The sequence below is a fragment of the Mixophyes fleayi genome, chromosome 9 (genome assembly GCF_038048845.1).
Source record: "Mixophyes fleayi isolate aMixFle1 chromosome 9, aMixFle1.hap1, whole genome shotgun sequence".
Lineage (NCBI taxonomy): Eukaryota > Metazoa > Chordata > Amphibia > Anura > Limnodynastidae > Mixophyes > Mixophyes fleayi.
The window spans coordinates 118434071-118459670 of record NC_134410.1 but is presented as its reverse complement, the minus strand read 5'-3'; the positions used below and the strand labels follow the sequence as shown (position 1 = coordinate 118459670).

The 25600-nt window shown below is 48.8% G+C and overlaps 1 protein-coding gene and 1 pseudogene across 1 annotated transcript in view; both read right to left on the bottom strand.

Moving 5' to 3' along the window:
* The window catches only part of LOC142101095 (nuclear pore complex protein Nup214-like), a 26722-nt pseudogene extending 17609 nt beyond the window's left edge, over positions 1 to 9113 (bottom strand).
* Positions 9114 to 9267: 154 nt separating this feature from the next.
* LOC142101094 (nuclear pore complex protein Nup214-like) overlaps positions 9268 to 25600 on the bottom strand; it is a 40504-nt gene continuing 24171 nt past the window's right edge. The window contains 15 exon segments of the mRNA XM_075185241.1: positions 9268 to 9590; positions 9592 to 9779; positions 10168 to 10226; positions 11499 to 11589; positions 12646 to 12745; positions 14265 to 14340; positions 15590 to 15689; positions 15774 to 15932; positions 16659 to 16922; positions 17354 to 17437; positions 17658 to 17743; positions 18069 to 18242; positions 18488 to 18591; positions 18717 to 18875; positions 19689 to 19838. Coding sequence (XP_075041342.1) covers positions 9384 to 9590; positions 9592 to 9779; positions 10168 to 10226; positions 11499 to 11589; positions 12646 to 12745; positions 14265 to 14340; positions 15590 to 15689; positions 15774 to 15932; positions 16659 to 16922; positions 17354 to 17437; positions 17658 to 17743; positions 18069 to 18242; positions 18488 to 18591; positions 18717 to 18875; positions 19689 to 19838 — 2001 coding nt within the window. The 3' untranslated portion in view covers positions 9268 to 9383.

Sequence of the window (25600 nt, the reverse complement as noted above, 5' to 3'; positions counted from 1 at the left end):
TTCTCTCTCTCTCTGCGCACCCCCTCCTTCAGCGTTCTCTCTCTCTGCCCCCCCTCCTTCAGCGTCTCTCTCTCTGCCCCCCTCCTTCAGCGTCTCTCTCTCTGCCCCCCTCCTTCAGCGTCTCTCTCTCTGCCCCCCTCCTTCAGCGTCTCTCTCTCTGCCCCCCTCCTTCAGCGTCTCTCTCTCTGCCCCCCTCCTTCAGCGTCTCTCTCTCTCTGCCCCCCTCCTTCAGCGTCTCTCTCTCTCTCCCCCCCTCCTTCAGCGTCTCTCTCTCTGCCCCCCTCCTTCAGCGTCTCTCTCTGCCCCCCTCCTTCAGCGTCTCTCTCTGCCCCCCTCCTTCAGCGTCTCTCTCTCTGCCCCCCTCCTTCAGCGTCTCTCTCTGCCCCCCTCCTTCAGCGTCTCTCTCTGCCCCCCTCCTTCAGCGTCTCTCTCTGCCCCCTCCTTCAGCGTCTCTCTCTGCCCCCCTCCTTCAGCGTCTCTCTCTGCCCCCCTCCTTCAGCGTCTCTCTCTGCCCCCCTCCTTCAGCGTCTCTCTCTGCCCCCCTCCTTCAGCGTCTCTCTCTGCTGCCCCCTCCTTCAGCGTCTCTCTCTGCCCCCCTCCTTCAGCGTCTCTCTCTGCCCCCCTCCTTCAGCGTCTCTCTCTCTGCCCCCTCCTTCAGCGTCTCTCTCTCTGCCCCCCTCCTTCAGCGTCTCTCTCTCTGCCCCCCTCCTTCAGCGTCTCTCTCTGCCCCCCTCCTTCAGCGTCTCTCTCTGCCCCCCTCCTTCAGCGTCTCTCTCTGCCCCCCTCCTTCAGCGTCTCTCTCTGCCCCCCTCCTTCAGCGTCTCTCTCTCTGCCCCCTCCTTCAGCGTCTCTCCCTCTGCCCCCTCCTTCAGCGTCTCTCTCTCTCTGCCCCCCCTCCTTCAGCGTCTCTCTCTGCTGCCCCCCTCCTTCAGCGTCTCTCTCTCCTCTGCCCCCCCTCCTTCAGCGTCTCTCTCTGCCCCCCCCTTCAGCGTCTCTCTCTGCCCCCCTCCTTCAGCGTCTCTCTGCCCCCCTCCTTCAGCGTCTCTCTCTGCCCCCTCCTTCAGCGTCTCTCTCTTGCCCCCCTCCTTCAGCGTCTCTCTCCTGCCCCCCTCCTTCAGCGTCTCTCTCTGCCCCCCTCCTTCAGCGTCTCTCTCTGCCCCCCTCCTTCAGCGTCTCTTCTCTGCCCCCTCCTTCAGCGTCTCTCTCTGCCCCCCCTCCTTCAGCGTCTCTCTCTGCCCCCTCCTTCAGCGTCTCTCTCTGCCCCCCTCCTTCAGCGTCTCTCTCTCTGCCCCCCTCCTTCAGCGTCTCTCTCTCTGCCCCCCTCCTTCAGCGTCTCTCTCTTCTGCCCCCCTCCTTCAGCGTCTCTCTCTGCCCCCCTCCTTCAGCGTCTCTCTCTGCCCCCCTCCTTCAGCGTCTCTCTCTGCCCCCCCTCCTTCAGCGTCTCTCTCTGCCCCCCTCCTTCAGCGTCTCTCTCTGCCCCCTCCTTCAGCGTCTCTCTCTGCCCCCCTCCTTCAGCGTCTCTCTCTGCCCCCCTCCTTCAGCGTCTCTCTCTCTGCCCCCCTCCTTCAGCGTCTCTCTCTCTGCCCCCCTCCTTCAGCGTCTCTCTCTCTGCCCCCCTCCTTCAGCGTCTCTCTCTCTGCCCCCCCTCCTTCAGCGTCTCTCTCTCTCTGCCCCCCTCCTTCAGCGTCTCTCTCTCTGCCCCCTCCTTCAGCGTCTCTCTCTCTGCCCCCCTCCTTCAGCGTCTCTCTCTCTGCCCCCCTCCTTCAGCGTCTCTCTCTCTGCCCCCCTCCTTCAGCGTCTCTCTCTCTGCCCCCCTCCTTCAGCGTCTCTCTCTCTGCCCCCCCTCCTTCAGCGTCTCTCTCTCTGCCCCCCTCCTTCAGCGTCTCTCTCTCTGCCCCCCTCCTTCAGCGTCTCTCTCTCTGCCCCCTCCTTCAGCGTCTCTCTCTCTGCCCCCTCCTTCAGCGTCTCTCTCTCTGCCCCCCTCCTTCAGCGTCTCTCTCTCTGCCCCCTCCTTCAGCGTCTCTCTCTCTGCCCCCCTCCTTCAGCGTCTCTCTCTCTGCCCCCCTCCTTCAGCGTCTCTCTCTCTGCCCCCTCCTTCAGCGTCTCTCTCTGCCCCCCTCCTTCAGCGTCTCTCTCTGCCCCCCTCTTCAGCGTCTCTCTCTGCCCCCCTCCTTCAGCGTCTCTCTCTGCCCCCCTCCTTCAGCGTCTCTCTCTGCCCCCCTCCTTCAGCGTCTCTCTCTGCCCCCTCCTTCAGCGTCTCTCTCTGCCCCCCTCCTTCAGCGTCTCTCTCTCTCTCTGCCCCCCTCCTTCAGCGTCTCTCTCTCTCTCTGCCCCCCTCCTTCAGCGTCTCTCTCTGCCCCCCTCCTTCAGCGTTCTCTCTCTGCCCCCTCCTTCAGCGTCTCTCTCTGCCCCCCTCCTTCAGCGTCTCTCTCTTGCCCCCCTCCTTCAGCGTCTCTCTCTCTGCCCCCCTCCTCAGCGTTCTCTCTCTCTGCCCCCCTCCTTCAGCGTCTCTCTCTCTCTGCCCCCCCTCCTTCAGCGTCTCTCTCTCTCTGCCCCCCTCCTTCAGCGTCTCTCTCTCTGCCCCCCCTCCTTCAGCGTCTCTCTCTCTGCCCCCCTCCTCAGCGTCTCTCTCTCTGCCCCCCTCCTTCAGCGTCTCTCTCTCTGCCCCCTCCTTCAGCGTCTCTCTCTGCCCCCTCCTTCAGCGTCTCTCTCTCTGCCCCCTCCTTCAGCGTCTCTCTCTCTGCCCCCCTCCTTCAGCGTCTCTCTCTCTGCCCCCCTCCTTCAGCGTCTCTCTCTGCCCCCCTCCTTCAGCGTCTCTCTCTGCCCCCCTCCTTCAGCGTCTCTCTCTGCCCCCCTCCTTCAGCGTCTCTCTCTGCCCCCTCCTTCAGCGTCTCTCTGCCCCCCTCCTTCAGCGTCTCTACTCTGCCCCCCTCCTCCAGCGTCTCTCTCTCTCTGCCCCCCCTCCTTCAGCGTCCTCTCTCTCTCTGCCCCCTCCTTCAGCGTCTCTCTCTGCCCCCTCCTTCAGCGTCTCTCTCTCTGCCCCCCTCCTTCAGCGTCTCTCTCTCTGCCCCCCTCCTTCAGCGTCTCTCTCTCTCTCTGCCCCCTCCTTCAGCGTCTCTCTCTCTCTCTGCCCCCCTCCTTCAGCGTCTCTCTCTCTCTCTGCCCCCTCCTTCAGCGTCTCTCTCTCTCTCTCTGCCCCTCCTTCAGCGTCTCTCTCTCTCTCTGCCCCCTCCTTCAGCGTCTCTCTCTCTCTGCCCCCCTCCTTCAGCGTCTCTCTCTCTCTCTTGCCCCTCCTTCAGCGTCTCTCTCTCTCTCTGCCCCCCTCCTTCAGCGTCTCTCTCTCTCTCTCTGCCCCCCTCCTTCAGCGTGTCTCTCTCTCTCTCTGCCCCCCCTCCTTCAGCGTCTCTCTCTCTCTGCCCCCTCTCTCTCTGCCCCCCTCTCTCTCTCTGCCCCCCTCCTTCAGCGTCTCTCTCTCTGCCCCCCTCCTTCGTCTCTCTCTCTGCCCCCTCCTTCAGCGTCTCTCTCTCTCTCTGTCCCCCTCCTTCAGCGTCTCTCTGCCCCCCTCCTTCAGCGTCTCTCTCTCTGCCCCCCCTCCTTCAGCGTCTCTCTCTCTGCCCCCCTCCTTCAGCGTCTCTCTCTCTCTCTGCCCCCCTCCTTCAGCGTCTCTCTCTCTCTCTGCCCCCCTCCTTCAGCGTCTCTCTCTCTCTGCCCCCCTCCTTCAGCGTCTCTCTCTCTCTCTGCCCCCTCCTTCAGCGTCTCTCTCTCTCTCTGCCCCCCTCCTTCAGCGTCTCTCTCTCTCTGCCCCCCTCCTTCAGCGTCTCTCTCTCTCTCTGCCCCCCTCCTTCAGCGTCTCTCTCTCTCTGCCCCCCTCCTTCAGCGTCTCTCTCTCTCTCTGCCCCCCTCCTTCAGCGTCTCTCTCTCTGCCCCCCTCCTTCAGCGTCTCTCTCTCTCTGCCCCCCTCCTTCAGCGTCTCTCTCTCTCTGCCCCCCTCCTTCAGCGTCTCTCTCTCTCTGCCCCCCTCCTTCAGCGTCTCTCTCTCTCTGCCCCCCTCCTTCAGCGTCTCTCTCTCTCTGCCCCCCTCCTTCAGCGTCTCTCTCTCTCTCTGCCCCCTCCTTCAGCGTCTCTCTCTCTCTCTCTGCCCCCCTCCTTCAGCGTCTCTCTCTCTGCCCCCCTCCTTCAGCGTCTCTCTCTCTGCCCCCCTCCTTCAGCGTCTCTCTCTCTGCCCCCCTCCTTCAGCGTCTCTCTCTCTCTCTCTGCCCCCCTCCTTCAGCGTCTCTCTCTCTCTGCCCCCTCCTTCAGCGTCTCTCTCTCTCTGCCCCCCCTCCTTCAGCGTCTCTCTCTCTGCCCCCCTCCTTCAGCGTCTCTCTCTCTCTGCCCCCCTCCTTCAGCGTCTCTCTCTCTCTGCCCCCCTCCTTCAGCGTCTCTCTCTCTCTCTGCCCCCCTCCTTCAGCCCCCCTCCTTCAGCGTCTCTCTCTCTCTGCCCCCCTCCTTCAGCGTCTCTCTCTCTCTGCCCCCTCCTTCAGCGTCTCTCTCTCTCTGCCCCCCTCCTTCAGCGTCTCTCTCTCTCTGCCCCCCTCCTTCAGCGTCTCTCTCTCTGTCCCCCTCCTTCAGCGTCTCTCTCTCTGTCCCCTCCTTCAGCGTCTCTCTCTCTGCCCCCCTCCTTCAGCGTCTCTCTCTCTGCCCCCCTCCTTCAGCGTCTCTCTCTGCCCCCCTCCTTCAGCGTCTCTCTCTGCCCCCCTCCTTCAGCGTCTCTCTCTGCCCCCCTCCTTCAGCGTCTCTCTCTCTCTCTGCCCCCCTCCTTCAGCGTCTCTCTCTCTCTGCCCCCCTCCTTCAGCGTCTCTCTCTGCCCCCCTCCTTCAGCGTCTCTCTCTCTCTCTGCCCCCCTCCTTCAGCGTCTCTCTCTGCCCCCCTCCTTCAGCGTCTCTCTCTCTCCCCCCTCCTTCAGCGTCTCTCTGCCCCCCTCCTTCAGCGTCTCTCTCTCTCTGCCCCCCCTCCTTCAGCGTCTCTCTCTCTGCCCCCCCTCCTTCAGCGTCTCTCTCTCTCTCTCTCTGCCCCCCTCCTTCAGCATCTCTCTCTCTGCCCCCCCTCCTTCAGCGTGTCTCTCTCTGTCCCCCTCCTTCAGCAGCTCTCTCTGTCCCCCTTCAGCGTGTCTCTCTGTCCCCCTCCTTCAGCGTGTCTCTCTGTGTGCCCCCTTCACTCTCCTTTACTTACCTTCTTTCCCGACGTCCTCTCTGCTGCTGCTCCTCACTGAGGCTGACGGACGTGATGACGTCACGCCCGGCAGTCAGTGAGGAGGAGGATCCGGCGCTGGATGATTGGTAAGTTGTGTTTTTTTTTGTTTGTTTTTTCTCTTTTTCTTGCTAGGATCGCGGCACCCCTGTGACAGCGCCGCGGCACCCCGGGGAGCCGCGGCGCACACTTTGGGAACCGCTGGCATATACCAATAATTACAACAATGTCAATGACATGAAAGCAGTGTTATATTACATACATAAAACCAAGTCTTGCATCACATCATGACAGCAAATCAAATGTAAAATTAAAATCTCAAAACTACATTTAAGGGAAGATTCAATAAGCCACGATGTGCTGTGCATTTTTACAGTTTATACGGTAAAAAGTAAACACTCACTTTCACTTTCGCTCGCGTCTCTATGGGGTGCGAGCAAAACTGAGCAGATATTTCACTAAAAGAAATTGCCGCGGCCATTCAGAGACACTTCGCAGCGATTCTGTTTACAATTGAATCTGCCCCTTTGGGTGTATAACTCTGAAGCAATCTTTGGGGCGGACTCAGTTAGCCTTGGTGTCCAGGAGGACCCTTGCACGATACATATTCGCAGGAGGCACCACAGAGGCGCGAACAAAAATGAGCGATGTTTCCTGTACCGTAATTTGCGTATTTCTGCTCATGAACACATCACGCTAGGTCCCTATGGAACCTCGTGGCTAACTGAATCCACCTCTTTGATTCTAGCTTATTTCATTTGGCTTTAGTTGACCAAAGCTGAATCAATTTTAAGAAGGTTTCTTACAAAATCATCTGAGTTTGTTACATTGAATCCATTTCTCACTACAGAGCACTTCGGCGCCCTTTGTTTGCTGCGATCTCAAACTAAAACTCAGTTACTACAGGTTAGTTCTCACCCATTACACTCGAACATCCAGATAAATAAAGCAAACTAATGCTCTAGAATATCCTCTATAGTTATGTGCCAATAACAGGCTGAGCGCATAAGGACAAGACCACTACTGAACAAGTCCTGCATAGTTTACCTACACCAGCATGCAACAACGTGAGCACATGTGTGTGTTTAACACACCGTTACCAAAAGTCCAGTGGCACAGCGAGCCATCGATAGAGAGCCATCAATACCTCTCCATAGAGCTCCATAATAATAGTTCCATAATACATGCTACATGAAGGGCTGGTGAGTGGTCCTTTAAATGAAATGGGTAACAAAATGGACTAATTGCTATGTTCTGCTGTAAACCTTTTATGAAAGCCAACTAAAATACATTAAACTCAACTCATTAAGTCAACAGCTTTAATACTAGAGATGGGTGATATAATCAACAGTTATCAGGGTCAGGCTTACAAGGACGGGGGATTTGTACTTACGGGAACCGCTGGAGACACCAAATCCAGAACCAGGCGAACTGAATGGATTCTTGTTGGCAGCCTCTTGGCTGGGTTTGCCCCCAAGACCGCTGAAGAAACCTCCACTGCCGCTTGCACCAAAAAGACCCCCGCCGGAGGCAGCTGGCTGCTGGACACAACAAACAGATAAGAGATATGGTTTGTGGGGTGTGTGTATGACGGAATAAAAACAGTACTCCCATCTCTGAGATGCACTTTGTTCAAAAACACTGCATTATATTGCTCACTGGTCCCTAGTGAGCGGATAGGCTGTATTCTCAGGATATTATTTCACACCTGGCTTCAGCCTGGGCTACCCTATGAACATTCTTAATGATCCGATTGGCTACAAGCTGGTTCTAACTCCACCCACTTTAAGGTCGACTACACAGACATTGTCAGGAAAGAAAACCTAAGAGTGGATTGGTTTAGGCCAGGGATAAGCAACCTGCGGCTCTCCAGGTGTTGTATTCTTTGCCAGTAGATAACCAGCAGATGGGTGGCAAGGCACGCTGGGATTTGTAGTTTCACAACACCTGGAGAGCCGCAGGTTGCCTACCCCTGCTTTAGGCTATAATAGCTGGGTCACCATTTATTTTAAAGTTCTTAGTTTTAGTTATTTTAATTAGTGTCAACACATTTTGTATGACTTTTATGTGAAACAAGGCTTAAGCTAGTATGAGGCAGCCCTAGGTGAGCAACGTTTTACTTCATTGTACAACCATTTATTTGCGTGTATAGTTACAGATTGCGCAACACAGTGACGAGGAACGTTGATCATAGAGTCACATAAAACCAATAACTGCATGCATTAAAGGGCACACCTTACTCTATTTAGATTATGTATAGACTTTCAATGTATGCCTCAAAATACATAAAAAGATGCGATGGTGGAATAAAACATCAGACTGCAATACATCAGTGCCACCTAGTGGCCATATTATAATAAAGAAATGAAAGCATGTCCAGCTGTCAATGTGTATATATGGCAGATTGACAACGATTAATAGCAGGATATGCAGGCTCACACCATGCTGGCAACAATGAAGTTGTAAAGGAGATGGTAATCTAATCCTACTACACTTGAAGGGATTATGGAATGCCGTCCCTGACTGGACAATGGCTAAGGCACTCAAGTGACACATTGACACACACCTCTCCCATTGACAACATAGTGAATGCTGTGGATGGGCTGCAGTCTTGCAGAACTGAAAAGGCCCATCAGTAACACAGAGCAATGTGGAATAAAATGAAAAGTGGGGATCTCAGGGGCGGCATGTTCCCCCAAAGCAGACATTGCCATTAAGCTCAGGATCAACCAGGTCAGTTCACACAGAGGAGAAAACTGAAGTCATCTATACCTGTCCAAAGACACTGGTGCTGGTATTCGGTGCTTGGCCAAATATAGATCCAGAAGAACTGAGCCGAATCCTGTCAAACAGAAACCATTGTTAACTTTTTTCCTTTAAAAAACAAAACACTTTGCATTTAACTTTTGTAAGACGGAGTAAAAGATAGATAAATACTAACCTGGGGCCTGTCCAAAGCTGAACCCAGACGCAGAGGTCGTAGCTGTAGAGGAGGTTGCATTGCCAAAGGCAGGGGCACTCTGTCCAAAAGCGGAGCTCTGTCCGAATACTGGGGCGCTGCTCTGCGCGAAGGGTCCCCCTCCTGCAGTGGATGTGTTGCTGTTTGACGGTTGTGCAAAGGAGAATGAACTTGCACTGCTGGCTTTTGCAGAGCAGCTTCCAAAAAGGCTGCCGCCGCCACTGCCTGCCGCAGCTGTAGGGTTGGCGTTTGGCCAAATATTGGCGGTGACCCAAAGCTTGACTGCGCAAAGGAGAAGTTGCTAGCAGAGCCGGCAGGTGCTTTCCAGAAAGAAGGGGGTTTGACCGAAAGCTGGCTGTCCAAAACTTCCACTTCCTTCTGCCACCCCCAAATGAACCAAAACCAGGGGCAGCGTTTCCAGATGTGCTGGTTGAACTGCTGTTCTGCTGACCAAACAAAGAGGGACCCTGCGCTAGCTGTCTCGTCTGGCCAAAGACAGGGGCGGCTGTCGTTGCTGAGGATGTAACAGATGGCTGGACAAAGCAGAACCTGCTGCAGATGTGTCCTGTGTGCTGGCTGGCCCTGTAGTGGGGGCTGCAGTGACCAACACTGGAGTCTGAGAAGATAGGCCTACAGAAGAGGTGCTTGCAGGAGGAAGCGGAGGGCTGACCACTACAGGTGAGGATGTGCTGGGTGCATTTTGCCCTGAGCCCACTGCAGCCGAAAATGTAGAAACGAGAGCCATCATTGACTTAGTTTCTGATGTAGGTTGTGATGTTCCAATTGTAGGAACAGCAGCTGGAGCCGGGGGTTCAGTGCTTCCTGCCGTTTGAGGGGTTGGGTTAGAAGCTGTGTCTCTATTCCCTTCACTTGTAACACCTAGCAGGGGTGTGCAGTTGTGAAGGAGCTGCTGGTTCAGCGACTGATTTAAACAGGTACTACTGACTGCTTGACATCCAGCCCATGAGAGTTGGGATCTGCTGTGGTTGAAGCCCCGGCCATCGAAGCTGCAGACGCTTGTACTGAAGTTACAGGAGACATGAAACCTCCAAATGCTAGAGCGGCAGAGGCCGGAACAGTAGAAGAGGAATCTGCTGCAGGAGATGTGCTGGTTGGTGCCATAAAAGAGATATTTGGCTTCACACCACCAGGGTTGAACAGTCCAGCAAAGGATCCTGTGCTTGGTGCCTGCAGGTTACCGAACACCATGGTTGAAGAGCTGCTTGTGATTGAAGATGATTCTGCAGGCTTGAGGGCTGAATCCACCGGCAAACCCAGGCATAGGGCCAATGCTTTGAATTTTAACTGGCTGCGTTGAAGGCATCACTTTTGGGAACTCTGTCTTGGGTGCATTCTCGACTTGACCAACCCTAAGTCCTGAGAAGCTGCCCAGAGTCTCCCCCACCAGAAAAGCCCTGTACGGCACTGTCACCAGGTTCCGCTGCAGAGGACACGAAAGAGGGAGTTGCTAACGCAGGTGGTGTCTGGCCAGGAGTTGGTTTATGACTTACTGTGGAGTCTGCAGGGCTGTTAGACGTCGAGGAGGGTGATTTAAGGGATACAAAAGTTCCAGGCTGGTTACTATCTCTTGCTGCAACAGCAAAAATATAGGCAAGTTAACAACCCATGCCAGGAAATATTTCTCTGTCAATAAACGCAAACAGATGTATTCAGAGTTCCAACATTACAAAAGGAAATTTAATCTTAAAATAAAAATAATTATTTTTTAAAAAAATTTAGTTCTCAAGGGAAGGTGTACATTCCTCCTTATTACGGAGGTGGATGTCTTTATATAATGTGGGTGAATACATTGCAGGGAGTTGCATCATTAATGTAACCCAAGTTGATGCACTATCATTTCACACCCTTATTCAGTAATCCAAGTTAAATACGGAAGTCCCTACATTAACAGCTACACAATGTCTACTATTAAGAGTAAAGTAGGGAAGGAGGATTCAACTCTTTGAGGGGTAGGTTACCTGAAGCTGCACTGCTGAGGTTTGGTGAAGGGACGACATAACCCATGCTGAAAACACCACTGCAAACAAGTAATACACAGTATCAGACATTTAGGCCAGAGAGTAACCACGTACCTAATTAGGGCATTCCCCAAACTAGATAAATAAAAAACAAAAAAACTTAAATTTCAGCATTTAAGGGATATCCAAGATCTTAATAACTCCCCAGTTCACTAGATGAGTCCATTGGTGAGGTCTCAGCTGTTTGCTTGAATCAGCAGGATCCCAGTACTTACAAAGGCTGACCACCAGAGGTCCTCAGTAATTTATTAGCGCCAGAGGTGGGTGGAGTCTGATGCAAAGGACAGATGATTGAGGATTACAGGAGCGTCATGGTCATTCAATCATGAGACTGCTATTATTTACAGCGTTGTGTCAGACTCTCTGGTGCTCAGAGAGGATTAAAGTGGTAAACTACCTGGGATCCTGCTAAACTGAGCAACTCTTGGAGACCCATCAGAAGTGCGCCCAATGAGAAAAAAATAATCTTAGTTCTGTTTTGTAAAGCAGTTTTCCAGCTTAAGGTCTTTGCTATAAACTTTTAAACTGCTTCCTGTCTTTTACTGCAACCTCCTGCATTTATGGGAATCCACCCATATATCCACACCTCAATCCATCCTAAATTCTGCTGCAAGACTCCACATCTGCTGCCAGCACTTTGCAAATCCCTACACTAGCTCCCTGTGTCCTCCAGAATAAAATTCAAATTACTCCCCCTTACCTACAAAGCCCTCAACACCACCCCTGCATACATCTCAAATCTCATATCAAAATACTCTCCTCCCGCCCTCTTAGATCTACCTCTAACCTGCGCCTTGTCTCATCTCTGGTAACCACCTCTCACTCCCCCCTACAAGACTTCTGAAAGTCACTTATGGAATTCCAACAAGGCCCAATCAGGCTTTCCCACAGCCTTCAAATCTTTAGAAGCTCTCTGAAAACCCATCTCTTTTTTTTAGAGCTTGCCTTATCCCTAATACTATTGACACTAATGCACCCTCAATGCTGTCCTAATCTCCACTCTGAGCCAAACTCGCTCGTTTCAGCTGTGCCCTCTTCCACTTAGAATGTAAGCTCTCTAATGAGCAGGGCTCTCCTTTGTTTTCATGTCTGTATTTATTTTGTCTGCCTTGTATGTCCCTTGTTATATGCACGTCCCTGTTTTCCCTACTGTGCGGAGCACTGTGGCGCCTTACAAACCCACTATAATAATACTAGGTGTACTCCACTGTTTACACCCAAGCGGATTCTAAATGATTGTTAACAGACATGCACGTCCAGTTATTTCTTACCTGGGTGTTGAAATAGAGAAAGGTTTGTTACCAGGGACACCAGAGCTGGTAGAGGACACAACCTGGGTTTCTGATTTCAAGCCAGCTTGCGCTAAAAACACACCAGAAGAGGGAAAATTATTTGGAGTGCTCAACACGTGCAGGACAATTCTCAGGACTCAACTACTTCAGAATAGAAATGAAACAATATGTTGAAACAATAATGCAATGCGCAAAAAAATGTACATGTTCAGGACAGATATTTCAAATTGCTGGTGCTTTTGTTATGAAGGCCTCATTTTTGGGATATAGAAGACTTGGCAGAGGTCCCAAATCTGGAGCTTTGAAACAGCCACTGGTTTTTTACTTAGGGCAGTGCAGATCCAACAAACAGATTGGAATTATATAGACTGCACCTTCTGTCGTTTTCATCCCTTCCCCAATGAGTGACAACAAACAGGACATTACAACTAGGACTTTTTTCGGGCTGCACCCACTTTATGAATTCCCTCCCTCGCACCACAAGACTTTCCTCTAGTCTTCAAACTTTCAAGCGTTCTTCGAAAACCCACCTCTTCAGACAAGCTTATAATATTCCTCTACCACGCTCTTAATCTCCCTAGTTTACCCTATTACCACCCTCTACACGGCTAACACAAGACAACAACCCTCTGACCAACACAGTTGTGTAACTGAGCATACAGCCCACTACATACTTTGTAACCTTTGCATTCTAGCTGGACAAATATTCAATATGATGTAGCACTTACCCTTGTGTATCAAACCATTGTCCCATAGATTGTAAGTTTGTGAGCATGGGCCCTCTTACCTCTACGTATGTATGTATTACCCAGGATTGTTCTATTGCTGTGTGTTCCCAATTATATAATTAAATTAATTAAATTAAATGTTGATGATGATGAGAGAGGGAACGGCTGTATTAATACATCACAGCAATAAAAACAAGCTAGAAGTTAAGTGCACCTCATTCAACAGCCGGCAGGTGCCGATATTGTGGTCTATGGTGATTTTTTTTTATAGTTATTTTCATACAAACAAATAGCAAGAAACGGATGCAGACAAGAAAGGAGATGTAAAAACTTCGATCAAAACGATGCAAATTTGCTTTACAAAAACTGTAACAGGATATGGTCTCCTATCTGCTGACCTGGTATCTTGCTGGACGCCGGTCCTGGTTGTGTAGCGATATTGCTATAAGCTGCGGAAGCGGAGGACGTCTTCAATCCACCAGCTGGGTATGGAGGGAGCTGGGTAGAAAAGTAATGAGTTTAATGATCACAACAATGACATGGGTGTGACATACATCTGACCTGGTCATTAGACAAACTGGACTCAGTATCTCCACGTAAAGAAAAAAAAAAAAAAAGAAAAGAAAAGGTAAATAAAAACACTGTCTTCAAAACCGCTATTCTTAACTCACTGTGAGTGGTGACTCATAAGTCACAAAGTCAACTCAAAAATGTTAAGAAACTGTTTCAAAACATCAAGTGTGTGTAGTTTACTTGTGTGTTTGATACATAAATTAAACTATTTTTAATTTACCATTTCACCACTCTTTTCACCTGCTATCACGAAAGGTGTAAAATCTGCACTGTCTGCTTATAAAGCAGCTCCATTGTTGGCTGGTGAAACGTCGTTGCAGGAAAAACACTCTAGAAAGTGTTAACCCAAGTCACGTCTATTTTATCCTATTTTTGCATTTGGTTCTTATGGCACAATAAAAAGATTACAGCACTTGATCTCGCTCTCTCTTTTAGTGCTCCGCCTTTGCCATGAAAATATTGCTTCCTCGCAGCCGATTGATTAGTTCTGAACAGATTGTCAGAGAGCGCTCTCCCCTCCCTCGGCCCCTAGTATCTTATCATAGGAGAAAGACAACAAGAGGAGCAGAGTGTACAAATCGAAAAAAATGACGCTTAAGTTTGTGTGCGACGAGGTTGTAGGCTCAAATTGGATGCTGAAGATACATCTTGGTGAGCTTCAAATTTAAGTGTAAACTTTAGGTTGCTAAACATTGAAGCAGAGCTAGACTTGGTCTGCTGTTTAGTTCCTTAAGACCATCATCAGTTTTTAATTTCAAACTTTTTATACCGTACTAAAATTAGCAGAGAAGCCCCCTGTAGAACGTATAAAAAAAATTAAATAAAGGCCGGTGGAAGTTGTGAAGAAATACCAGAGATGGCACTTCTATGCTTTTAAGTGCCAATGCCTTCTGTGGTGGGATTTAACCCAATGTTCCTGTGTGCTTCTATGTGAGAGAGTGCACTAATTCATCATCATTCGCTAGGCTGAAAATGAACTCCGCCCACAAAACGATGGTAGCCACAATGTTTAATTGACGAGTACGCTGATGATCTTCCAACGTATCCAGCGGACACTTGCATAAAAATACAGAGCGGCACCGCCATAGTACCCTACGCAGTGGTGGAAGTAGGCATGTATACGGTGGTATGCCATACCGCCACTTCTCCTAGTGCCTTCACTGTCAGACTATTAGTTTCCATTCACTTATATTCTCATTACATTTTCATACCGATACTTATAAATTTCCATTTCGACCAGTGACCATACAAAACATAGTAACATTAAGTTAAAACATAGTACTGATGACTCATAAGTGAATGGAGACTAGTAAGCTACAGATTTCATAGAAGATAATGCATGCAAGGAAACTAAAATGCATATGGAGATATTCAAAAGACATTTTAAACACATTGTATATATATTTAAGGTAGTCACATAAACAGAAGTCAGAGAACTCAGTACCTGCTTAGCTGGGGCTGAACCCACTGTTGCCAATACCTGGTGAATGACTTGGGCAGCAGAATGCGGCACGGACGGCCTGGGGGAAAAGCAAGAAAGGAGACGGGTGAGGATTTTCCTCTCACAATAGACCTTCAATGTCATCCAACCAATCAGGATATATCCAAGATCACCACGGACGGGAACATATAACAAGCATAGCTATCTACAGTGTACAAGACACATCAAGACTTATCAAAGCCTTCAAAAAATGGGAGAGTGGAGGTGTTGCCCATAGCATCCAGATTCTCGCTAACATTCTAGAATATACTAAATAAATGACAGTTAGAACCTGATAGGTTGCTATGGGCAACACTTCCACTTTTGCCTTTTAGAAGGATTGATAAATCTGCCTCTTAGTTTCCTTAGAGCACGGATATGATGGACCCGGTAGCAGCGTAACTCAGTGCTCTTGACAAAATAATAAGCCCCAATGTGTCACAGGAGCTGGAATTCAAAACTCTCCTTCCAGCTGAAAACCCCACCTTACATGCACATAGAAAGCACACAAGTGGTAAAATAAAACAAGTGTTTGAAGCAGTAGGCTATGCAGGACACAGCAATACCAATTTTACCAGGTATGATCTATATACCATACACACCAAAAAAACCTGCTATTTCCACCATCACTGGTCCTAACTATTTGGACAATGTTACAGATCCTATTTGTCTTTTATGTCACCAACTCCACACATATAAGATATAAAAAACAGAAGAAGAGGTGCACCCTCTATGTTGCGGTACCTACAAAGTTAGCATTTGTTAGTAGCCAATAATTGCTGTCTCTTAGGCTGTGTAAGTCCAGTCTCGGAATATATCCGGTGGCCGGAAGAAGCACAAGAATATCCGAATGGGGTTGGGGTTGCCTTTATCAAGCAACCGTACTCCTATCTCCCAAATATAGGAGCAAAGCGATGTTCTCCTTGCTCCTATTGAAGTGGGCCTTTTTCCAAAAAACAGTGCTGCATTAAAAGCCCCTTCTCAGGGATCATATTTACTTGCATGAATGGGCAATTCACGGATGAGAAGCACCGACAATACTGCTGCGAATTTGAAACAAGCAAGAAGCAGGAGGAGGAGTGAGGAGATCATGACTGGACAGTCACAGGCACCAGAGGTCCTGTCTAACCAAGGGGAACACCAGGCTACAGATATTAAACCTTTAGCAGTATAGTATAACTTACTGAAAACCATTCAAAGCTATAAATTTGTTTGGGTGAAGTCATTCTTTAATTATAGCAAAGAACAAAAAAAAAAAATAAAAAAAAAATGTCCGTTTATAACCTTACCCAATCACTGTAGGAAAGTTTGGTCCAGGCCCATTGCCCTTCAGCTCTTTAACATTGACTACCTTTGGTACAGATTGCAGGGTGGATTCAGTGAGAGAAGCTGCAGATAGACAAAGCGAGAGGTAAGTACAAGGAACAGAGTCCGTCTCGAGAGCCAACACTGATGCAAGTGAGAGGAAGTCACCTGACACTTGGGCGGCCATCTGTCGTCTCAGAGCGGCGGCGGCAGCGGCAGCCTGTGGCGCAGTACTAGGGGGAGCCCCGTGTTTGACGGTCTTGGTGGCTAACATTGTGCTGTCAGCTCCCTGTGGGATCACTCTTATTGACTGAGCAGGGACTGCGGCTAGAAAATAATAAAATCAAATAAGTCTCACAAAACAGAAATTCATTGAAAGTAGTTCCACGTTATCTTATATATACAGCACCCAACTCATAAGACTATGTGCAATTTATTGTTACTAATATTTTTGCTGCCTCACTAATATACTTAAGATTTCTACAAACGTGTTTTGAAAAATATCTGCTAAAATTGGAGACAAAACCATGTACTCACTGATCAGAGCGTTAGAAGAGTATTCTCAAAGTGTTCCTGCAGCATAGTGTACTATGTACTTAGTGAGCGCTCCCATAGAAGCCTATAATGTTGTAAAATGTGAAAAGCCTTTGCCAATTTGTCAGGAATTGACATCAAAGTGTGTTTACCAGGCTGTAACAAAAGTATATATTATACACAGACATTTTATATAAATATGCCCACTTCTGTCATAAGTGCAACATAAATGAATAAGTCTCTATCCATAAATGAATAGGTACATTTATAACAAAACGCTATATTTACCATACTGCTGTTAAGTACATGGATGCAAGCAATTGTCCTTTCTAATTCTTGGTGCTCCCTGAAAGACTGTTTTGGTGGTCATAAAGGAAAATATTTTGCTGATGAGGTCATAAAAGCCTTGCAAAACTATTTGTAAATATTTCTACAGGCTCTTTTATGTAATGTAAATTGCATTTGAGTTTTTAGTGTGTGATGAGTTTTTCTATTTTGGACATGTTTTTAGAGACTCACGGGTGCTTGTGAATGGACCACATGGCTGAGCTTTTCCAAATGACGGGGTGGCAAAGCCTGGCTGCACAGATATGGTACGTGTTACGGGGACATGACGTGTTCGGGCAGGAAGCGGCTCCGGTGATGGCGTTTCCTGTCTAATTGCCTCTAGTTGTGGCCGACTGTCTTCATTATCTGCTGCTTCCGACAGAGTCGATGTGGAGCTTACATCATCCATATCTTCAAAGTAACTTGGGGCGAGGAATGACGACCGGGAGAGGCTGGCTAAAAAGATACGAGCAAAGCAAGATCGATCAGCAGACTGTGCCAAACTTTTCCCAGACGTCAAAGCAGTTTTCTTCCTTGGTGACAAAGTTATTACTCCCAATCAGGGGCGGATCTAGAAAGATTTTCTACCCCGGGCGATTTAGGGAGGGGGCGATTTAGGTCACGCCCCCTTTCTGACTTTTAAGGCTGCCGGCGGCTGCACAGTATGTGCAGGTCCGCTCGGCAGTAACAATGGGCTGCCTGGCTGCTCTGATTGTGTTTTAAACACAATCAGAGCAGCCGGGCAGCACAGCCCCTGCAAGGGGGGGCGATTGCCCCAATGGCCCCCCCCCCCCTCCCTGGATCCACCACTGCTCTCAATATACATTATAAGCACGCTGACCCACAACCAGCAATTTACACATTTAATGCAGAGGAATCGCCTTTACCTGGAGCTAGCGATCTGATTGGAGGAGTCTTCCGCTTTGATAGGAAATTTCTCAGCTGACCCTGTTTTACAGGTGATAACTTGGCTGTAAAACAACAGAATTAAATTTAGAGGACCGAAATAACAGGTGTTCATACCACACTACATTAACACATTCTGACCATTCTGAAAGAAACTATAGTCAGCCTGCACAATACAGCGCGTTTCATAAGAAGCAGCCTTGTTACCATCTATTTTGTTAATTTCAACTGTACTTTGGAAAGTACAAAAAACCCCAAAACAAGGCAGTCAAGTTTGGAACTCACGTGGTGGTTTTGGCATGGGCTTGGGCTTTTTATCCATAGTAATCTTGGTCAACGCATTTCGCAGACCTTCTAACTCCACTTCAAAACTGTTAAGGAAGAATTGTGTAAGCATGTTAAATGTTAGTCATAGGCCCTACTAATCAACGGGGAAAATACTCCCAAAAAGGAATCAAGATAGTATGACCTACTCAAGTCTGTATAGAACACTTCTAGCATGTTATTCTCTAGAGACGACAATGTACTGGCTAGAGACAAATATAGAAATTGTGCCTATACGCTCTACTCTAAAATAACTGGATAGATATCACTGTTAAGAACACGAACTTCCCCACTTGGGAGTAAATCCTAGAGATGATGCTACTGCTGCATACTTGTTAAGGTCTTAAAATCAATGTGGCGGTCCATGCTCACCTCCGATTGGTGAATTCCTCGCTTGGCACGTTCCACTTGGAGATCTGGTTGTAAAGCCGTAGCTGCTGCAAGCTTTCCACCAGCTGGTGAAGACGCTGCTTCTGCTGATTGATAATTTCCTGGTTGTTAGCTAGCGTGTTAAATAGAGTCTCCCGTTCCGGAACAACAAGGCCCCTGAAGATGACAAAAAGAACAGATTTAAACAAATAAAAAAAGCCAATATCTCAATAAAATCTGTAACAATGTAACACGAATACACTGAAACCCTGTATACCACACAAAGTTTCTACAATAATACCAGAAATAATGAAGGAAAAATAAGTGTTCCTTTAAAGTCTTTGGCACTTGGGCATAGCAGCAGCACCCACCTAATACCCCCCAAACCCTGAGGTGACAGCTATTAGGGCAAAAATACACACTTTTGCTTTCTCCTGTTCTGCAGGTGTCGGTCCCACTCTAGATTCAGGACATCGTTCACATCTTGAACGGCAAACTTCACATATTGATGGAGTCTGCGAATCTCCTGCAGAAAAGGGACAAGAGGTGGATGTATCAGAGGGACAGAGCATGACAATGGGAGCAACTTGCCGGTTCGGTCACGTAACCAGTTCTCCAAAACAAGCCAGCCCAACTAATCGCCAGGGTTACCTGCATCTGTGCCTCACTCTTGGGATCCAAGGGTTTTTTGTACAGAAGTTGGCGGTATTTAGGATCCTTTTTGCGCTCGTTCTGTTCTTTAGCGTCCTCCACACTGGCAAATCCCTCCAACAGGGTCGTTTTCAAGCAGCCGGTATCTCCATGCAGAGACTAAACAAAATAATACGGGAAACAATAAACCTCACAGACCTTCTGAAAGATCAGTGGTTGCCTGTCAATGTATTAGGATCAAGCCATCGGACAGGCTATATCAGTGTTGGCTAACCTGTGACACTACAGATTTTGTGAAACTACAAGTCCCAGCATGCTTTGCCGATATATAGCAGCTTATTGCTGGAAGGGTATGCTGGGACTTGTAGTTTCACAGGTTAGCCAACACTGGGCTATATGCTAATCGCACCTGGTGAGCTAGTCACTCAGTCAGAACGTGCCACCAGGCAAATTTCACCCATAAAAGTAATTTATAATCTATTTCAAGTAAAGGTCCCTTAAATACCAGATGCTGAAAAAAAAGATAAATTTATTGGAGCTGCGATAGAGAGAAAGGAAACATAATATATTACAGGAAAATAAACTGCTCAATAAGTTTTAAAGTACATTCCTATTCCACCTCACCTTGAGTGATGGATCAATGGTGATATTATAAAGAGAAATGCACCAAAAATTGTAGTGCAACGCCCCCATCTCCCAAGCTAGAAGAGCCATAGAGGTCTGGGCCCTGAGCCATTTGTATGTTACTCATCAATCAATTCCTGAGCAGACAAGAGATGTTTAGAACTGAAGAACTCTGAAACCTCTTGTGTCAAGAGCACTGATGCCCATTAATTGATTCCGTGCTAGACACGAGAAAGCACCGGCCTCATAATGCTTTGATTTCAAACTTCTAATCCCTCCTCCAACTAGAAACCTCATTCATTCATTGTCTCGGTCACTCAGCACAGAACTATTACGTGGCCCACTTACCTCTGTAGTCTCCTTGATTTCCAGCAGAAACGAGTGGAGGTCATCAGACTCCGTCCTCAGATATCTCATCTGCTCATCGCTACCCACTGTGAAGCAGGCCTTTCCTGTCCGAGCTTTCAGCTCATCCATCTCCTTTTGAAAATGAGAAATCTACCCCAAAAAGATTCAAGATGTTGCAGTTAGAGCGAGTCATTCCACTAGCTCAGAGACAGGTACACTGGATGAGCATTACGTAAGATAAAGGTTAGCAACAACTACAGTTACTATTTCTGCCCATTTTTATTAGCTCTTCTCAACAGTTTAGACATATATGGTAAGATACTAACCACAATACACTTTCAGGCAGAAACATCAATATACCTTGGAAAAAAGTGGGATATATATTATTAAATCTTTTCCTCCATCATGCCATTGGCAAGGGCGCTTTAAATCTCAAAGTGTTGAGAGGATAGCTCCACCCCTACTATTCCACATTTATGGAACCATACTCAGATTTTTGTTTTGTTTTTTAAGTGCCCTCTTGGAGCAGGGCATTCTTTTAGGGCTGTTGCCCTAGATGTTTAATTTTTTTCTTTTCTTTACTTGTAATTAGGGCTCAAGGACTCCTCCCAGAGAGTGGATAGCCTGCGGATTTCCTCCACAATGGTCCATGACCTGAGGCGAGTGGCATGTGGGCTTCCTTCACCTTCAACATGCTTCAACCATTTTCTTCTCCTTGTCAGCAGCTGTCAGCAGCAGCACAGATACGCTGTGGGGGCGGTCCTTGTGACAGCCGCAGCTCTGATGGGGAGACCGGCACAGCGGATCTCCGCAGTTTGGTGCCCCTTGGCAACGAGCAGTTCTTCCAGTGAAGAGAATGCCTAGGCAAGTACAGCTGTGGCTGCGCTCGGTCAGAAGCGGCAGGAGGTGTCAGATGGCACACCATTCAGACTTCCTGTTGCATGCCGACGGTGAGTAGGAAGGGGAGGGCTTTCTCCTCTTCCTCCGACTACCTCAGAGCGTAGAGGACTTAGTCTGGTTGGTTCAGCAAACTATACGGCTTCAGAATCCTTAAGTTTCAGACTCTACTGGTTTATCCCTTTTTAAAAGGCGAAAGAAACAGGCGGTCAGTTTCCCACCGTCTCCTCAACTCTACGAGTTGGTTCTGGAGGTTTGGCAGAAGCCTGGCAGTAAGTTTCATATGCCAGGAAAATTGAAATCACTTTCCCATTTCACAGTCTACTCCAAAAACAAGGGGTAGAGTTCTTTCAAGGCTCATTGTTCGCCTAGCCAGAATCACCGCTATCCTTGTGCAAAGTGTCTGCTTCGCTCAACAGTCCGCAATGAACATTATCAGTTCCCTGCTCTGCTCTTTGGCCTCGCTACCACCCCCTTGGGTTTTCACAAAGGTTATGGCCATCATGTCCGGTCTCCTGCGTTCTCAGGACATCACTATTGTTCCTTACTTAGACCACCTGTTGTAAACTTTGTCACATTCTGTCCTGCTAAACACATTCACCTGGCTATGCAATAACTGGAAGCACACAGCTGGATCTTCAACCTGCTCAAGTCATCCTCGATTCCTGCGCAAAAAATGCGCTTTCTTGGCCTCAACTGCGGCATGGTTCATCAGCAGGTGTTTCTTCCAGAGGACAAGGTTCTCTCAGTTCTATCCTGACCTAGCCCCTTAAGTAATTGGAGCATGTCCCCATTGTCCAGGTTGTGAATAGCTAGACACCTTGGAGTCAAATCAGCAGTTGGCCAGGCGGTGTATTGGAATGAGAAGGTCCAGTCCTTTAACAGCCCCTTGACAGCTGCCAAAACCCTTATATCTAAGGCCACCCCATAGGCTACTCCCAGGAGCGTGGGAAATCTGTTTAATAGTGAGAGACCCAGCCCTTAAGTAGTTGGTTCCAAGTGGATTGGAAAGAACAGAGCGCAGAGGCTGCTGTATTAGAAAACCCAAGCGTTGAGATTTTTGGTTACTGTAAGAGCGTCCTCGGTGCATCACCATGTCAGTGTAATAGCTTGGTGGGTCTGCTGCAGCAGGGGGACTTTGTATCACATTCCTACTAGACCGATAGAGGGGAAGAAAATTGGGCCAAGTAACCGGGACTCAAGGATCCAGGAGAAAAGGTGACTGCAGTCCTTAGGGCTATAGAGGGGTAAAGGGACAGGGTGTGTGTTAATCCTGTATGGCATTTGTGTAAAGTGTATTTTTATTCTGCCATGATCCTCGTGAACACTGTCGCTGCCACGGCAACAGAGACCGCAGTCTACCTGGGCAAAGGATGGAGAGTCACGGGACAGGTCAGGGGGCTGATTGGACGAGCCAGCAGTCTGATCCGACAACTAATTGGCTAAAATGCCTTCCCATTATTTACTGTACAGCTTGCCACACCTTCACTGCTTGATGCAAACAGGTGTGAAGCCTAAAAAAAATAAATGTTGATTGGATGGTATGAAGCAAAGAACAGTACCAAATGGGCAAGATAGTCTTCAGTATAAAGTGAATCCCGCCCTGTTTATATGCTTTACATAATCACATGCTGGCTGACTTTTCCCACGTTTAACATAGATTTGCAGAATGCGTAGAAATATGCACAAGGATGATTTTGAAGAGTGTCTGTGCTTTGCCAAGACGCTTGTACAGGTGTTCATGCCAATCACTGCTTCTGTATAAGAGGATTTATGTACTTACATTAAATCCGTTTCTCTGATTCCGTCTGGGGGACACTGCTTACCATGGGGTTGTGGAGGGAGCTGGTGGAGTTGGCACCTAACTAGTTAAGTTTTAGTACTGCCGACAGACCCCTCCCCTCTACAATCCCCCTGCCCTCTCTTGTTCAGTTTATTAAAAAGCCCTAGGAGAAAGGGCAGTCAAACAAGAGCACACAGAAGAACAGCAGAAGGGAGGGATCACAGTGTCCCCCAGACGGAATCAGAGAAATGGATTTAACGTAAGTACATAAATCCTCTTTCATCCGGTTTGGGGGACACTGCTTACCATGGGGACGTTCTAAAGCAGCCCCTAAAGGGTGGGACTACTCTGAAAATCCCGCTCGCAAAGCATTACGAGCAAAATTTGCATCCGCAGATGCAAATATATTAAATTGGTAAAACTTTGTAAATGTGTGGACAGAGGACCAGGTGGCTGTCCTGCAAAGCTGGTCCGCAGAAGCCCCATTTCTCGCTGCCCACGACGCCCCTACCGATCTGGTGGAATGGGCCGTAAGTCTCTCCGGCACAGGACGGTTAGCCTTTATGTAAGCTTGCCTAATGGTTGCCGTAATCCATCTTGCGATGGACTGTTTTGAGGCTGGCCAGCCGCTCTTATTAGCGTCATAAAGAACAAACAAGGAATCCGTACGTCTAATTTGAGAAGTTCTTTTTGAGCCCTAACCACATCTAACTTTTCCATGGATTGATGTCGGTTTAATGTCACCGTGTACACTGGATTTGTGCACCAAATCATGAGTGCGATACTACAGATTTGCCAATATTTAGCACTCTTGTTGTTGGTGACCTGCATGGACTGTAGAGCTTGGAGGTCAGCAAGAACAGAGTACTGAAGATTGTCCATCCCTTCCATGGACTGGGAGGTAGATGAAAAAACCGGAACTACAATTTCCTGGTTAAGGTGGAAAGCTGAAACTACCTTTGGAACGAAGGAAGGAAGGGTTCTTAACACCGCTCTGTCCTCGTGGAAAACCAAATATGGTTCCCGACAAGACAAGGCTCCTAATTCCGAAACTCTTCGAGCAGATGCGATAGCCAAAAGAAAAAGGACCTTCCAGGTCAACCACTTTAATTCTGCCACACGCAAGGGCTCAAAGGGGGGCCCTTTAAGCATTTCCAGTACCAGGTTGAGATCCCATGGTGCTGTAGGCGGAACATAGGGAGGCTGAATATTCAATACTCCCTGGAGAAAAGTTCTGATATCTGGCAAATCGGCTAATTTCATATGAAAAAATACTGAAAGTGCCGATATCTGGACCTTTAGGGAACCTAACCTGAGACCTGCCTCCAGGCCATCCTGAAGGAAAGCGAACAAGCGAGTGAGGCGAAAGGAGGACGAGTGGCAAGTCCTACCTTCGCACAATCTAATGTAAGCTCTCCAAATCCGGTGATAGATGTGAGCTGAAACTGGCTTCCTAGCTCGCATCATGGTATTCACCACGCTGGGGGAAAAACCTCTAGCCCTCCAGAAGCTAGCTTCAACAGCCATGCCGTTAAACTGAGCCGAGGTAAATTCAGGTGACGGAAGGGACCCTGCAGAAGAAGGTCTTCTCGAGATGGGAGACGGACCCCGGGTCCTTCTGCCATGGAGATTATGTCTGCGTACCAGACTCGGCGCGGCCATGAGGGAGCTACTAAAATTACTGGCAGACCTCCCTGCCTTACCTGTCTGAGAACGCGAGGAAGCATGGGGATTGGAGGAAACAGGTATCCCATCCTGAACTCCCATGGTATAGTCATGACGTCCACTGCCACCGCTAAGGGGTCTCTTGTCCTTGCGCAAAACCTGAGGACCTTCCTGTTGTGTCTGGAGGCCATGAGATCTATGTCCGGAAGACCCCACCTCTGTACTAGGGACTGAAAGACTTCCGGATGAAGCGACCATTCCCCCGGCATCATCTGGTTGCGACTTAGATAGTCGGCTTGCCAATTGAGTATTCCTGGAATGAATACTGCCGATATTGCTGGAACATGAAGCTCTGCCCAAGACAAAATCTGGGCTGCAATTTTCATTGCCGCTGCACTCTTGGTTCCTCCCTGTCTGTTGACATATGCCACAGCCGTGGCATTGTCGGACTGAACCCTGACTGGGTGGCCCTGGAGGAGGGATTGTCCTCCTCTGAGGGCCAAAAGACTAGCCTTCAGTTCCAATACATTTATGGATAGGGTCGATTCCTGAACCGACCAAAGGCCCTGAAGGCGGAGGTGTAGGATTACCGCCCCCCAACCTTTCAGGCTGGCGCCTGTCGTGGCTATGACCCATGACCACGGAGAGAAGGATCTGCCCACTGTCATGTGATCCTGAATCAGCCACCACTGGAGTGATTCTCTCGACCTCGGGGATAGAGAGATTTTCTGGAGGTCCAGGCGTAAGTGGGATCCTGACCACTTCTTCAACAGATCCCACTGAAAACAACGAGAGTGAGCTCGACCAAAGGGAATGGTCTCGAAGGAGGCCACCATCTTTCCCAGCAGCCGCATGCACAAGTGGATTGAGGGGCTGGGAGAAGACAAGACCTGGGATGTTATGCTCTGAATAGAAGCGGCCTTTTCGACAGGCAGAAACACCTTCTGCTGGCTGGTGTCCATGATGAGGCCTAGGAAAACCATGCGTTGACACGGAACCATCTGAGATTTCTTCAAGTTGATCAGCCATCCGTGGCCCTTGAGAACCGCTAAGGCAAGGGACAAGTGATAACGCAAACAATTCTCTGAGGAGGATTTGAAGAGCAGGTCGTCCAGATAAGGCACGACTTGAATTCCCAGAAGGTGAAGACGTGCTGCCATCACCGACATGATTTTCGTGAAAACCCTCGGCGCTGTGGAGAGGCCGAAGGGGAGGGGCCCGAAACTGATAATGGGAGGGTCCCACAGTGAATCTGAGGAGGGACTGATGGTCCCTCTAAATGGGAACGTGGAGGTATGCATCTTTTATGTCTATGGAAGCCATAAATTGATCTTTCTCCAAACCGTTTATTACCGACCTCAGAGATTCCATCCGAAATCTGTCGACTTTTAAGTGTACATTGAGGCCCTTTAGGTTTAAGATGGGTCGGAAGGAGCCGTCCGGCTTCTTGACAAGGAACAGGTTTGAATAAAACCCTTGTCCCTTTTGGTAGTCTGGGACCCTGCAGATAACTTTTTGAGAAAGAAGAGAGGCGACACAATCCTGTATTGCCTGTCTTCTTGTTGGA